This window comes from Schistocerca nitens, chromosome 1 (assembly GCF_023898315.1).
Source record: "Schistocerca nitens isolate TAMUIC-IGC-003100 chromosome 1, iqSchNite1.1, whole genome shotgun sequence".
NCBI classification, from domain to species: Eukaryota; Metazoa; Arthropoda; class Insecta; order Orthoptera; family Acrididae; genus Schistocerca; species Schistocerca nitens.
Window position 1 is genome coordinate 597,893,451 of NC_064614.1, and position 14,111 is coordinate 597,907,561.

The 14,111-nt window shown below is 43.3% G+C and overlaps 1 protein-coding gene across 1 annotated transcript in view; it reads right to left on the bottom strand.

The window, feature by feature from the left end:
• Positions 1-14,111, bottom strand: part of LOC126236507 (odorant receptor Or2-like) — a 73,344-nt gene that overhangs the window by 39,078 nt on the left and 20,155 nt on the right. Inside the window, exon 3 of the mRNA XM_049945873.1 lies at positions 5,416-5,571. Within this exon, the coding sequence (XP_049801830.1) occupies positions 5,416-5,571 (156 nt within the window). The remainder of the gene's footprint in view (positions 1-5,415; positions 5,572-14,111) is intronic.

Here is a 14,111-nt window from a genome sequence, read left to right on the forward strand (position 1 = left end):
GGTAGCGTTGAAGTGGGGAGATTCCCGTACGACCATTTCATGAGTGTACCGTGAATATCAGGAATCCGGTAAAACATCAAATCTCCGACATCGCTGCGGCCGGAAAAAGACCCTACAAGAACAGGACCAACGACGACTGAAGATAATCGTTCATCGTGACAGAAGCACAACCTGTCCGCAAATTGCAGCAGATTTCAATACTGGGCCATCAACAAGTGTCAGCGTGCGAACCATCCATCGGAAAATCATCGATAGGGGGTTTCGGAGCCGAAGGACCACTCGTGTACCCTTCATGACTGCTCGACGCCAAGTTTTACGCCTCGCCTGGGCCCGTCAACACCGACATGGGACTGTTGATGACTGGAAACATGTGCCCTGGTCGGACGAGTCTCGTTTCAAATTGTATCGAGCGGATGGACGTGTACGGTTATGGAGACAATCTCATGAATCCATGGACCCTGCATGTCAGCATGGGACTGTTCAAGCTGGTGGAGGCTCTTCAATGGTGTGGGGCGTGTGCAGTTTGAGTGATACGGGACCCCTGATACGCCTAGATACGACTCTGACAGGTGACATGTACGTAAGCATCCTCTCGGATCACCTGCATCCATTCATGTCCCTTGTGCATTCCGACGGAGTTGGACAAATCCAGCAAGACAATGCGACATCCCATACTTCCAAAATTGCTACAAAATGGCTCCAGGAACACTCCTTTGAGTTTAAACGCTTCCGCTGGCCACCAAACTCCCCAGACATGAACATTATTGAGCATATCTGGACGCCTTGCAATGTACTGTTCAGAAGAGATCTCCACCCAGTCGTAGTCTCGCGGATTTATGGACAGCACTGCAGGACTCATGGTATCAGTTCCCTCCAGCACTACTTCAGACATTAGTCGAGTCCATGCCACGTCGTGCTGCGGCACTTCAGCGTGCTTGCACGGGCCCTACACGGTATCAGGCAGGTGTACCCGTTTCTTTGGCTCTTCGATGTAATTCCTCACCAGTAACAATACTGCATATGGTTACTGAACGAGGGAAATGATGACTGTGAAGCAAACGTGTAGTGATATTCATCGCTCTGATTTTTGCTGCTTTGAATTAGAGCATGCAGTACTCCTACATCCAACCTCTGCATCTAGCCTATTGAATGTAAATGTCACTGTTCGTCACACATGTTAATTATCAAGACTTCCTGAATGTGTAAATTCATGGATGCCAGGAACATCTTTCTTGAAGCAAGAAAAAATCGTTTTCTGGCGTTATTTGTCCGACACATTCGCCTCACACACGACAGAAATGTTTCGAGCTGCTTCCGCTGTCTGCACCGCTTCATTATCCACATAGCGCACAATATGTCCCAAATGTTAGATATTCCTCCACTTGCAACTCTATTTTACAACATTCAAAGAATTTTCGAAAAACGGAAGTATGCAAAACCTAGTTTCTAACTACACGACCGATTCCAGAACATCAAATGAAAAACTGTCACTTGACACATATACTCACTGCAGCCTACGAATCTTAACGTAACTACACGGTGTTTTATCGGTTTATCGAAGTTATTTCGCACAGAAAATCGAACTACAATAAGCAACTGTTCTACGCTGACAATGCGAGAGCAGAAACGTGCCGAAGTGCGCTGTGCCGCGGTCACCTGGTCGGACGGCACCAGTTTATAACGTTACGGCGCCCGGTGACACGTGGGAGGCGGCCGTTGCAAGGCGAGGAAGTCTCGCGCTGAAACTGTTTTGGTCTTAGACGCAGTCACGATCTCCTTCGTGGAGCATTTAGTCTTTACTAGCTGGTAACAAAGTGAAGAAAATTACCTTAGAGGTTCCATCTGTTTGACACCTTTAGTAGAGAGCCGAAATGCGGTTAAAAAAATAAACGAAGGCGTCATCTCGATCTTGCGGCCTTGTATCTACATTGTGCGAGGTTTATCATTAGACCAGTAGCGGATACGACGCTGTACAGCTCGAGCGGTAGAGAAAAATTTCTTCAGACCCTTCCGCTTCCTTCAGTGTTTCCACAGCATGCAGATGGCACAACATGGAATTCTGAGGGGCGATCAGTTGTATTGACGCCTTAAATGAGCGACTCAGAATGGTCTCTGCTGCGGCCGGCCAGCGGATAGGTTTTATGTCTAAGACTATATATATGATATAGAATATGAAGATAATAATACTTTGCCACGCGGGATTAGCCGAGCGGTCTTAGGCGCTGCAGTTATGGCCTGTGCGACTGGTCCCGGTGGAGGTTCGAATCCTCAAAAATGGTTCAAATGGCTCTGAGCACTATGGGACTTAACATCGGTGGTCATCAGTCCCCTAGAACTTAGAACTGCTTAAACCTAACTAACCTAAGGACATCACACACATCCATTCCCGAGGCAGGATTCGAACCTGCGACCGTAGCAGTCGCGCGGTTCCGGACTGAGCGCCTAGAACCGCTAGAACACCGCGGCCGGCTTCGAATCCTCCGTCGGGCATTGGTGTGTGTCTTTGTCCTTAGGATAATTTAGGTTAAGCAGTGTGTAAGCTTAGGGACTGATGAGCTTAGCAGTTAAGTCCCACAAGATTTCACACACATTTGAACGTTTGAACATCATAATGCTTTGTTGAGGTGAACGTTGGACCCACTCGGACATATGATTAAAGTAGTATGCTGCTTGCGAGATTCGGGTCAAGCCTCATCCTGGGACGAAACTTATCAGTGGATTAATGATCGAGGGCCAGTGTTCCGCCCGGCATGATGATGTTTTTAGGCTTCCCACATCCGACTAGGTAAGTATCAACCTGGTACCTACGTCCCGCCTCAGTTACACAGTCTGCAAACATTTCGATAACGTTCTCACACTTTCACCGGGAATAACACTAGATCCAGTACACACAATATGTGTAAGGTACACATATTGTGTACTCGGAGGAAAAGGAGGCAACAGCGAGAGCATCCAGCAACCTCCTACTCCTAATATTGTAGATTCATAACAACATGCTGACCAAGAGGAGACACGGTATAAGGCCAGGAAAAAGAAGAAGAGGAAAAGTTGAGGTGAATCTTGGATAGTATCCATGTACTGTGAATAAAATACTCTTATTTGTGGGGTAGTCCTCAATTGCCGGCCATTTACAAAACAAAGATACCCAGTGATGAGCAGACCACAGCCGGCCGATGTGGCAGAGCGGTTCAAGGCGCTTCAGTCCGGAACCGCGTGACCTCTACGGTCGCAGGTTCGAATCCTGCCTCGGGCATGGATGTGTGTGAAGTCCTTAGGTTAGTTAGGTTTAAGTAGTTCTAAGTCTAGGGGACTGATGACCTAAGATGTTTTTTTTTTTTTTTTTGAGCAGACCGTACTTGGTCTTCACTTACTGAAAGGTACATGACACTATTTGTGTAGTACCACTTTTCAGTCACATTAATGTGATCACATGTCAAAAATCTGAATAACCACCTTTTGCAACGCGGACCACTGCGAGACGGGCAGGGAGAGATTCAGATGGTTCAAATGGCTCTGAGCACTATGGGACTCAACATCTGAGATCATCAGTCCCATAGTCTTAGAACTACTTAAACTTAACTAACCTAAGGACATCACATACATCCATGCCCGAGGCAGGATTGGAACCTGCGACCGTAGCAACAACGCGGTTCGGGACTGGAGCAACTAGAACCGCTCGGCCACTGCGGCCGGCGCAGGGAGGGAGTCAGAAAGGTTGTGGAAGGTATCGACAGTGAAGTGGACCCATGCCGACGTCAGTTTCATGGCTAGCTGCGCCACTTGTATCGGTTGAGGACTATTGTTGTGAACAGTCCGAATATACTCATAGATACTCGATTGGCATTAAATTCGGGGGGTCTGGTGGTCAGGGTAGTACGCCAAACTCATCCTGGTGCTCTTTGAAACACGTACGTACACTGCAAGCTGTGACACGCTGCATTGTCCTGCTGGTAGATGCCAACGTGCTGAGAAAACTGCATGTAGGGGTAGATACGGTGCCTAAGGATACATGCATACTTGTCTTGATCGATTGTGCTTTCCAGAATGACGAGATCAGCCAGAGAATGCCCGAAAGTATTCCCCAGACTATGACCATTGCAGGGTGTTTGTTTTCAGACGTTTCACGCCGTACATGCCAAGGCCATCTGTCCGAAATAGCACAAAACGTGATTCATCTAAAAAGGCCATTCGTCGCCACATATTGTGCCCTTTGGGTCGTCAGATAAATCTATCTAATTCCGCCAACAACGACTGCACTGTGTTTCGCGACCCCCCAGTCACGCTTTAGTTACTCCTCACCTGACGTCTGTGTGTGGTTATTGCGCGTTGACATCAAACGTAGTCGGTGGTTACATTAATGTGGCTGGAGCGTGTGGATCTTGAAAACGTGTGTGTGTGCATTGGGACTTACGGGCGCTCAACGTCGAGGTCATCAGCGCCCTGACACACATTAATTAAACGAATGTGGCCAAATTTAGTAAAATGGAAGTATACACGCAAAGAAAGCGGGAAAAGATGAAAAATGCTGTATACGAAAATAAAAAGTAAGAAAAACGAGAAAGGAGCGTCAAGGATGCCACAGGAAATTGTGAACAAATTAAGACCCTCTCCCGAAAATCTTGGTAAAAACATTGGACAAGTCACAGAACTTTAAAACTTCAACGACATTCGTTTGAGTATTTCCTAAAAGAGATGTCAGATCTGCCGACAAGTAAGCCGCGGCCCGCTGGTCAGAAAATAAAACGCAATCCAATAAAACGTGGTGCACAGTGACTTGGACGCTACAAGTACCAAACATTGGAGGGTCCTCCAGCCGGAGCACGAAGCCATGCGTCATACGACTGTGGCCTATCCGAAGCCGAGTGAGGAGAACCTCGTCCCGCCTGCAGGGCTGGAAAGAGGTACACTACACACGCGTTATGAGCTTGACTAAATGGAGCTTATTGTCAGTCATTTCTAGCCACTCATCCTCCCACCGCCGACGCATGACTCGTGAGCTCAATAGCGAGGTGTGTGTGTGCAGGGGAATGACACACTGAAATACTTGCGGATCGAGACACGCCTCCTTGGCTGCGAGATTTGCTCTTTCGTTCACAGCAATGTCGACGTACCCTGGCACCCAGAAGAAAACCACCTTCTTCCACAGTCGTTGTAGTTGGAGGAGGGCATCCTGGATGTTCTGGACTATTTTATCTGTTGGATACAAACGTTGCAATCATTGAAGGACACTTAGTGAATCGGAACAGACAAGAAATTTAGGACGGGAAGAGCATCTCATCTGCTCCAGTGCCCCCACTGCATCAACGGCAGTAAATGCTTTGCCCATTTACAGAGAATGTTAGGCAATCGGCAAGACTTTTATGGCGCTCAGACGCCGAGAGAAAGGTACTTCTGTTAGTAGAGTCAACCCCTTACCGACAGAAACGTGTCTCTGTTGACTGGGTAGACCTTGCCGGCGGAGAGCTGCAGCGCCGTCTGGGCTCTGCACATGACGACCCGTAGCGTGCTGGTCACCCGCCGGTCCACCCCCACCCAGGCGGAGCCGTAAGCCGCCAGCGACACGGACAGGCCCTGCAGGCACCGCACATGTCATATAACAGCTACAAGCAATCGTGGGTTGGCAACACTGATGAAATTGTCTCAGTGATAAACCTGTGTTGGAGAGAACACCCGTTTCAGACTGTTCCTGCCCTCTCACTGCTCACTAAGAGCATGTAACACAGGTAGCGATCATAAAAGTTATTGTAATTGGCATTATTATCACCAAGGATTAAATGAATGTGGTTTGTATCGCTTTCTTACGATCTCACGAAGCTAACGTTTCGTTGGGTGGTCAACTATTGTACTTCGTTTTGACTCGTCCACTTGACCTTTTCCATTTTCTGACACTTTTTTTCGTATTTTGTTGAATTACGCGATGCGTTTCGGACGCCGTGGGTACATCGTCAGCTGAAAATTGTCTTAACACATAATTTACTCCTGTTTTGAGTGAGGTGAAATATAGTGAAGCACAGCGGAAAATATAGTGCAGAATTTACCGAACAATCGAGAAAGCAAATTTTAAACCTTTCATCACCAATAGACATTGGGTTATTTTTTTTTTTTTTTTGCTATCGCACGTCACGTCACTCTTGGCGCATATTTGTTTAGAGATTTTTAAAAACACTTCACGGACGCAGTTTAACACGATATGATCAAAGATGAAGTTTATCACATGGTGTCAGAGATGTGAGTATTAACTAAATTGACATATGCATGAAATAAATTTAAAATAAGGCTTTAAAATTGTTAAAATAACTATTTGCACTGCGTCATCAGGCCACATGTGGCCCATCGGGACCATCCGACCGCCGTGTCATCCTCAGATGAGAATGTAGATAGGAGGGGCGTGTGGTCAGCACACCGCTCTTCCTGACGTTACGATGGTTTTCTATGACCGGAGCCGCTTCTATCCGGTCGAGTAGCTCCTCAGTTGACATCACGAAGCTGAGTGCACCCCGAAAAATGGCAGCAGCGCATGGCGGCTCAGATGGTCACCCATCCAAGTGCCCGATACGCCCGACAGCGCTTAACTTTGGTGATCTGACGGGAAACGGTGTATCCACTGCGGCAAGGCCGTTGCCCAAAATAACTATGGTTAGCGAAATTTGCCTGTTCATTTAAGATAGATTCAAGCTTTTTGGTTGTTTGAAGGTATATTTTCAGTTGTTCTAACTGATTTATGGTCTTACCATTGGCTCCATTGTGTAGTATTATCAGACTGTTTTTATCTTGATGTGAATCTTCAGGTTTTGGCGGTGCAAATACTATTCCATTAAGTTTCGGGTGTGCAGCCGCAAGAAATCTCCTTCTTCTTCTAATATTTCGGCTGTATAACGTTCAGCCATCTTCAGAGTGAGCCGCAAGACGGCCGCTCCAAGGCGAAGAAAACTATTTCGCTTCTGAATGATTCTCCCTTTCCACCAGAAGTTGTTCGGAGATTGAAACCAAGTGGTCCGGTGCCTCCTAGACTTTATGGTCTACCAAAGGTCCACAAGAAGGATGTTCCTCTACGCCCCATAGTGAGTAACATAGGCTCTCCGACCTACGACGTTACCAAACATCTGGCATCATTGTTGAGGCCTCTTGTGGGAAAATGTACTCACCACATAAGAAACTCGGCTGACTTCATTAGTAAACTGAAATCATTGAAAATGAACCCGTCTGATATATTAGTTAGTCTTGATGTGGTGGCTTTATTTACAAAGGTTCCCCTTCCAGAATCTCTACAACTTATTGAAATAAGTTTTGACAAAGAGATTTCAGCTTTATTTAAACATGTTCTGACCTCCACATATTTCTTATTTAACAACGAATTTTTTGAACAGACGGACGGAGTCGCCATGAGTAGCCCTTATCCCCTCTGGTGGCCAATTTATTTATGGAGGACTTCGAGGAGAAGGCGCTTGAATCTGCTGACTTGAACCCCACGGTATTCTGGAGGTATGTTGATGATACCTTTGTAGTTTGGCCCCATGGTGAAGACAACTTGCAAGACTTCTTAAGACATCTGAACTCCCTCCACGATCAAATAAAGTTCACAATGGGAATTGAAAAGGAGGGATGCCTTCCATTCTTGGATTTTTGGTTCGGCGCAGAAAGGATGGCACTTTGGGACATGAAGTGTATAGAAAGCCGACACACACCGATTTGTATTTACGTGCAAATAGCTGCCACCATCCTGCCCAGACAATGAGTGTTCTCCGAACTTTGACTCACAGAGCGCATATTATTTCTGACGAAAGAAGTCTGCTAGATGAACTTTCCCACTTACAAAGAGTATTTGAAGACAATGGGTACTCTCCACAACAAATACAGAGGGCACTGAAAATGAAACCGAAAGAGGCCACAAAGAAAGCAGAAGAAGATAAAGAAACCTTTAAATCGATGGCCTTCCTGCCATATGTGGGTAGCCTCTCATCAAAAATAGGACGCATTCTCTGCAGACACAAAGTAAAAGTGATTTTTCGTCCTCCACCTAAGACAGCTGCACTCGTGGGCTCCGTCAAAGATGATTTGCTGCTCCGAAAATCTGGAGTTTACAAAATTCCATGTGAATGTGGCCTTTCTTACATCGGACAAACAACTCGTACTGTCCAAGAAAGATGTACAGAACACCAGAGGTACACACGACTTTTACAACCTAACAAGTCGGCAGTGGCAGAGCACTGTATTGATAATGGTCACAGTATGTTGTATGACAACGTCGAAATTTTGGCAACTACATCGTCCTTTTGGGACTCGATAGTAAAGGAGGCAATTGAAATTCGCTTGACGACGAACTTAATTAATAGAGACAGTGGTTTCAATCTTGATAAATCCTGGAATCCGGCACTTGCTGTAATAAACTCGCAAAGACGTCGTCACAGTGCAGCTCACAATGATATATCGATATGCCAACAAACATCAACTGCGGAGTCATAGATATAACTCACGCACTATGCACGTCTCTGCCGCCGACCAACGTCTCTGGCGCATTTGCATCTGTGGCCGCATGCGCAGTCGCGCGGTACAACAGTATAAATGGACGAAGCGAGCACTGGAGCGGCAGTCTTGCGGCTCACTCTGAAGATGGCTGAACGTTATACAGCCGAAATATTAGAAGAAGAAGAAGAAGATTTCTTGCGGCTGCACACCCGAAACTTAATGGAACTGTTTTTATCTTGTTTATATGTGTTTGACTTCAAGCATATACTGCAAAATAACTGATTTTTAGATAGACTGACACTAAAAGCATTTATGTGTTCTTGGAAATGGGTCTTGAAATTTCTGCCTGTTTTCCCTACATAGTATGCAGAACAACTGGGGCATGATACTTTTTGGGTATATGTTTGGACTAGTAGGTGGCCGAAATTATTTGTAGTGGAGAATGCAATTGTTACACTGTTTTTTTTTTGTTTTTGTTTTTTGAACAGGTTAGCGATATTTTGTGATGTAGGACCTAGGTATGGGATGCCAGAAAATATTTTCTCTACTTTCTTAGAGTTTTTATGTATTTTTATGTCTCAATTATCAGATGTTTTGGCTGTGTAGCCATTGCTTACGTAAATACTTTTTATTGCGTCCGATTATGTACTAAGGTTGTTTTCTTCTAAGTCAAGTTAGTGCGCTCTGTGTAGCATGGACTTAACATGCAGCGTGTTTGTATGGAGTGGGATGGCTTGATGAGCTGTCAGTTGTATTTGTGTATGTGCGGTTTCTGTGTTTGCTGAACTTATGCTTTTGTGGAAGGTTGTGATTGTAAGATCCAAGAAATGCAGGTTTTTTTATCCACACGTTCTACTGTAAATTTCATATGGTCTGGAAAGGAATTCTTCATTTTCCAATTTCGTATCACAATACAGCAGCAATATTTCATTAATGCACCTCCAGTAATACGCTGTTTCACTTTTGAGCCTATTATTTTCTTTAAAGAAATTATTTTATAGATGGCTGAGAAATATATCTGTCAAGAAACTTCATATACTACTGCTTTCGTCAAGACCATCTTTCTGTTGATAAACTTCACCCTGAAAGGTAAAGTAATTATATGAAAATATTAGATCAAAATGTCAATGACTTCCGATATTCCGGAAATTGACAACTTCTTGTATTTTACTAACTTCTTAAAAACTTACTAAAACATAAATATTGTCAGTTTCAGAAATATCAGATGTCTCTGAAATGTTGCAGCTAATATCGTCACGTAATTATTTTACCCAGTACTCGTAGTATAACAAGTTTCCTAATAGACATGTTTCTCAGTCATATGGAAAATTACGTCTTTAAAGTAAAATAGTATATTATTGGAGTTATGTTGATGACACAATGCTACTACTGTATATGATGGCACAAAAATGTAGATTGAATTACTACTTGTATTATACAATTCTTGACTGAAAAATATATATTTCACCATAGAACATGAGGACAGCAAAAGTATACATTTCCTCCATCTTTGAATCTCCAGCCTCCAACAAAAAGTTCAGTATACACAGAAAACACACATAAGTAGATTTAACAATAGTCGACACATCCTACCCTACCACAACATACAAACATGCTGCATGTTAAGTCCATGCTACACAGAGCACAATAACTTGACTTAGAAGAATACACCCTTAGGACATAACTGGAAACGATAAAAAGTATTGCCATAAACAATGGCTTCACAGCCATAACATCGGATAATTTAGACACATAAATACACAAAATAAGACATCAAATTGGTACACTAAGAAAGAAACGAAAATAGACACAAGAAAGAAACGAAAATCCCATACCTGGGACAGATATCACAAAAAATGCTAACCCATTTAAAAAACAATGTAACAGTTCTCCACTGATAACAAGTTCAGACAATTACTGGTCCACAATTCATGAAGACTTTTCCCAGAATTCATAACAGTGGCGTGTATAAAGTATCATAGCTCAGGTGTCCTGCTTACTATGTAGGAAAAACATGCAGAAATCCAAAACCCATTTCCAAGAACACATAATTGCTTTAAGATTCAGCCAATATGGAAAGTTAGTTATTGCAGAGCATATGCTTGAAACCAAACACATTATCAACAAGACAGAAAACAATTTGATTGTACTATGCGATGAAGCCAATGATAAGACCATAAATCTATCAGAACAACTTGAAAGATACCTCCAAAAAATTAAAAAACCTGATTATTTCTTAAATTTCGGTAGCTATAATTATTTCAGTAATTTTAAAAACTTACTATCAATTTAGCGCTTGCATATGCCAGTTTAGTTAATACTGAGATCTCTGACACTACGTGATAGACATCATCTTTAATCGTATCATATTACACTACATATGGAAAGTGTTTTTAAAATGTATCAATAAATGTGCACCTTTAGTGACATGATGAGCGTGGACAGAAAAGATGACTCTCTGTTGGTGTTAGAAAGTTAAGAAATTATCTTCCTCGATTTTTCGGTAAGTTTTTCACTGTTTTTCTCACTGTCTCTTACAATATGTTCCGCATTTGATTCCCTAAATACAAAACCTTCTCATATGAGGAACATACATATCACTTCACTCAGAGCAGTAGTAAATTATGTGACGATTTGCATCTGACGATGGACGCACATGGTCAGAAGTATGTCGTGTAATTCAACAAAACACGAAAAAATGGTGACTGAGGGCGTTTTTATTCATGCTTCCAGTATGCTGTTACTTATTGTTTACACTGTTGTCCTCATTTCTCTTCTGATCAAATAAAACATAACTTTCCCAAGATTCTCATCTCTGCAGCTTGTATCCCATTGATTTGTACTATAGCTAGCGTTAAGTATTCACAAGCACAAAATAATACTAGATATGAAATACCTTTCATACCTTCTTATTATGTAAGTTTTCTCTTGCATCTTCTGCTTTCAACAATATTCACAATTGTGGCAGATAGATATTGAAAGTCTTGTAGCTTTTTTCTGTCGTCTTTCAAAAACAACAGGCTTAAAATTTTTTTGTTCGTTCAACTGATTAATGGTTCCTAGTAGTTGTACACGAATCGTCTGGCTTAATGAGAATGCAGCAATGGTGGTTTCTTTGTGGACACGTTTTAAAGTATACTCTCTCTTACATTCATAAGCAAGCACAGGGTGTGCTGGAGATGATCACGTGAACCAGCCAAAGCTGGTTGGTTGCCTGAAAAAGGTATTATAGCCAAAACTATGACAATATGTCTAAAAGGTGCAAGCAATTTTTCTGACCATTCATAATTAAATAGTCAGGCGAATATTATAAAAACATTCGACACTGAATGTTAATATGTAAGACATTAATTTGAATGTCAAACACGAAATATGTGTGTGTTTTCCCCCCTTCGCCTTCTGGACACACACACACACACACAGCCCACAAAAAAATAATATAAAAAACTATATCACCCACCCACACACACACACACACACACACACACACACACACACAACCACACACACACATATATATATATATATATATATATATATATATATATATATATATATATATACAAGAAACAGATCACAGATACTTTAATAATTACACTCGAAAGTTTGGCAATAACATTCGATTTTGGCAGAAACATCTGACAGTTGGCAACAGAAACCAAAAAATTGCAACGAAACAAGTGTTCAGTTCATAGCGCTGTGAAAGGTGGGAAAAAAACCGCAAATTGGCATTTAGAAGAATAAGAACAACACCAGAAATGAAACAGGAGCGTAATATGTAGGAAATCGTCCACTCAACTTGTAAGTACAGTTCAAAACATTACTACTTAATAGGAAATACCAACCTCCAGAACTGTTTATAACCTATAGGTACAGTGACCAAAATGTAAATTAAATAGCAAACATATGTATATATTCCAGGCCACTCATGATGCCTTGCAGAAAATAAACGCAAAACGCGTATGGCACTAAAATTGTGTTTCATTAAGTTGCTGTCAGACGGTCCATAAGTAAAAATTATCAGTATAGCGTAATATTATCACCAGCTGTTTAATACCGTGTTGGTCAACCTTTGGAATGCAGTACAGCGGGGCTTCTGCATGGCAGGTTGTCGACAAGTCCGGAAGGGCTGGTTCCAGAAAATTTTTGCATACAAAGGATTTATCAAATGGTGGCTTCAGGCAAATGACGTGATGGTTCCTTTGCAAGCGCACGGCCGACCTCCTTCCCCATCCTTTCTTAATCCGATGGGGCTGATGCCTCGCTGTTTCGTCTCCTCCCCAAAATCAACCAACCAACAATCTGGCGGCCTCCCCCCTCCCCTCCTCCCACCTTTCCCGTCATATCCTTTCATCTGTGTCAGTTTTCGTTAGTAACTGTGATCCGTACCGTAGACAAAACCTTGCACTTCGGCGGCCTGTGTCGCTTGGGCCTTAAACTGGCCCTGTATTGGGCACCAGATGTGCATGCACAGGTTACACAATTCCGTAAATTGCGGACCTGCACTTTGTGGAGGCGGAACTTGGGCCAGATTGTTCGATCGGTTTCTTATCAGGCGTATTTGGTGGCCTAGACATCAACATGAGTTCACTATCATGCTACTCAAATCACTGTAACACGATTTTGACCTTATGACACAGACAGTTATCCTACAGAAAGATGCCATCGCCGTCGGGGAAGAAATAAAGCATGAAAGGATCTAGGTGTGTGCAAATACGTTCACGTGGATCACAACTGTCATGGTACCTTCGATTACTTTCACAGCCGCTGTGGAAGGCACGGTGATTGATCCTGTCTCCACTGCAATTGTAACTGACGATTTTGTCGATATAGTTAACATGGGAACATGTTGGGGTCGTCCGCTGCGGAGCTTATGTTCAACAATGTGCGCGGAACGGTGTGCTCCGAAATACACGTGTCTCCACCAGCACTGTGCTCTGTCGTCAGATCTGTCGCCGATACTGATTTTCAAAGCGAGCAAGCCTCCAACCTCCCGGTTCCGTGGTGATGTACTTAATCCAACACCTACTCGTGGTTTCACCGTCTTTCAAGCACTTGCCATAGCTGCTCACTGACAGTAGCTCGGGAACAGCCGATGGTTATGCTTTCAATAAGCCCCTTCCCAGGTGCTTATACCAGTGGATGTCCTCATTTGCATGAAATGTATTCCCATTTACGAATATGGACAACCATGACGACTATGAAAATTTGTAGCGGTCCGGGTCTCGAACCCGAATTTACCGCTTATCGCTAGCGGTCGCCTTACCATATGTCATCAAACATTTGTCTACAACCTGTACTCGTACAGGGGAGACCCTTTAATTGAAAGTCACGTGTCCGGTGTCGACGGATGAATACCATATTGCAGTGCCTGCGTTGTCTATAAGTACAGCGCAGAGTTTCTTCGTACATGCATGCTTGTCTGAAGGAACTTGCATCACACTTCTGAACAACATAGACACTGCAACATCGTATTCCTGTTTGCGGCCGAGATAGTCGCTAGAATAATTCCCCATTCGTCTGCGTTCTGCTCTTACTGAGATGACAGAAGTCGTGGTGTAGCTATATGCACATATAACGATGGCGGTAGTATCTCATACAAGAGGTATAAAAGGCGGAGCTGCCATTTGTACTCATGTGATGAT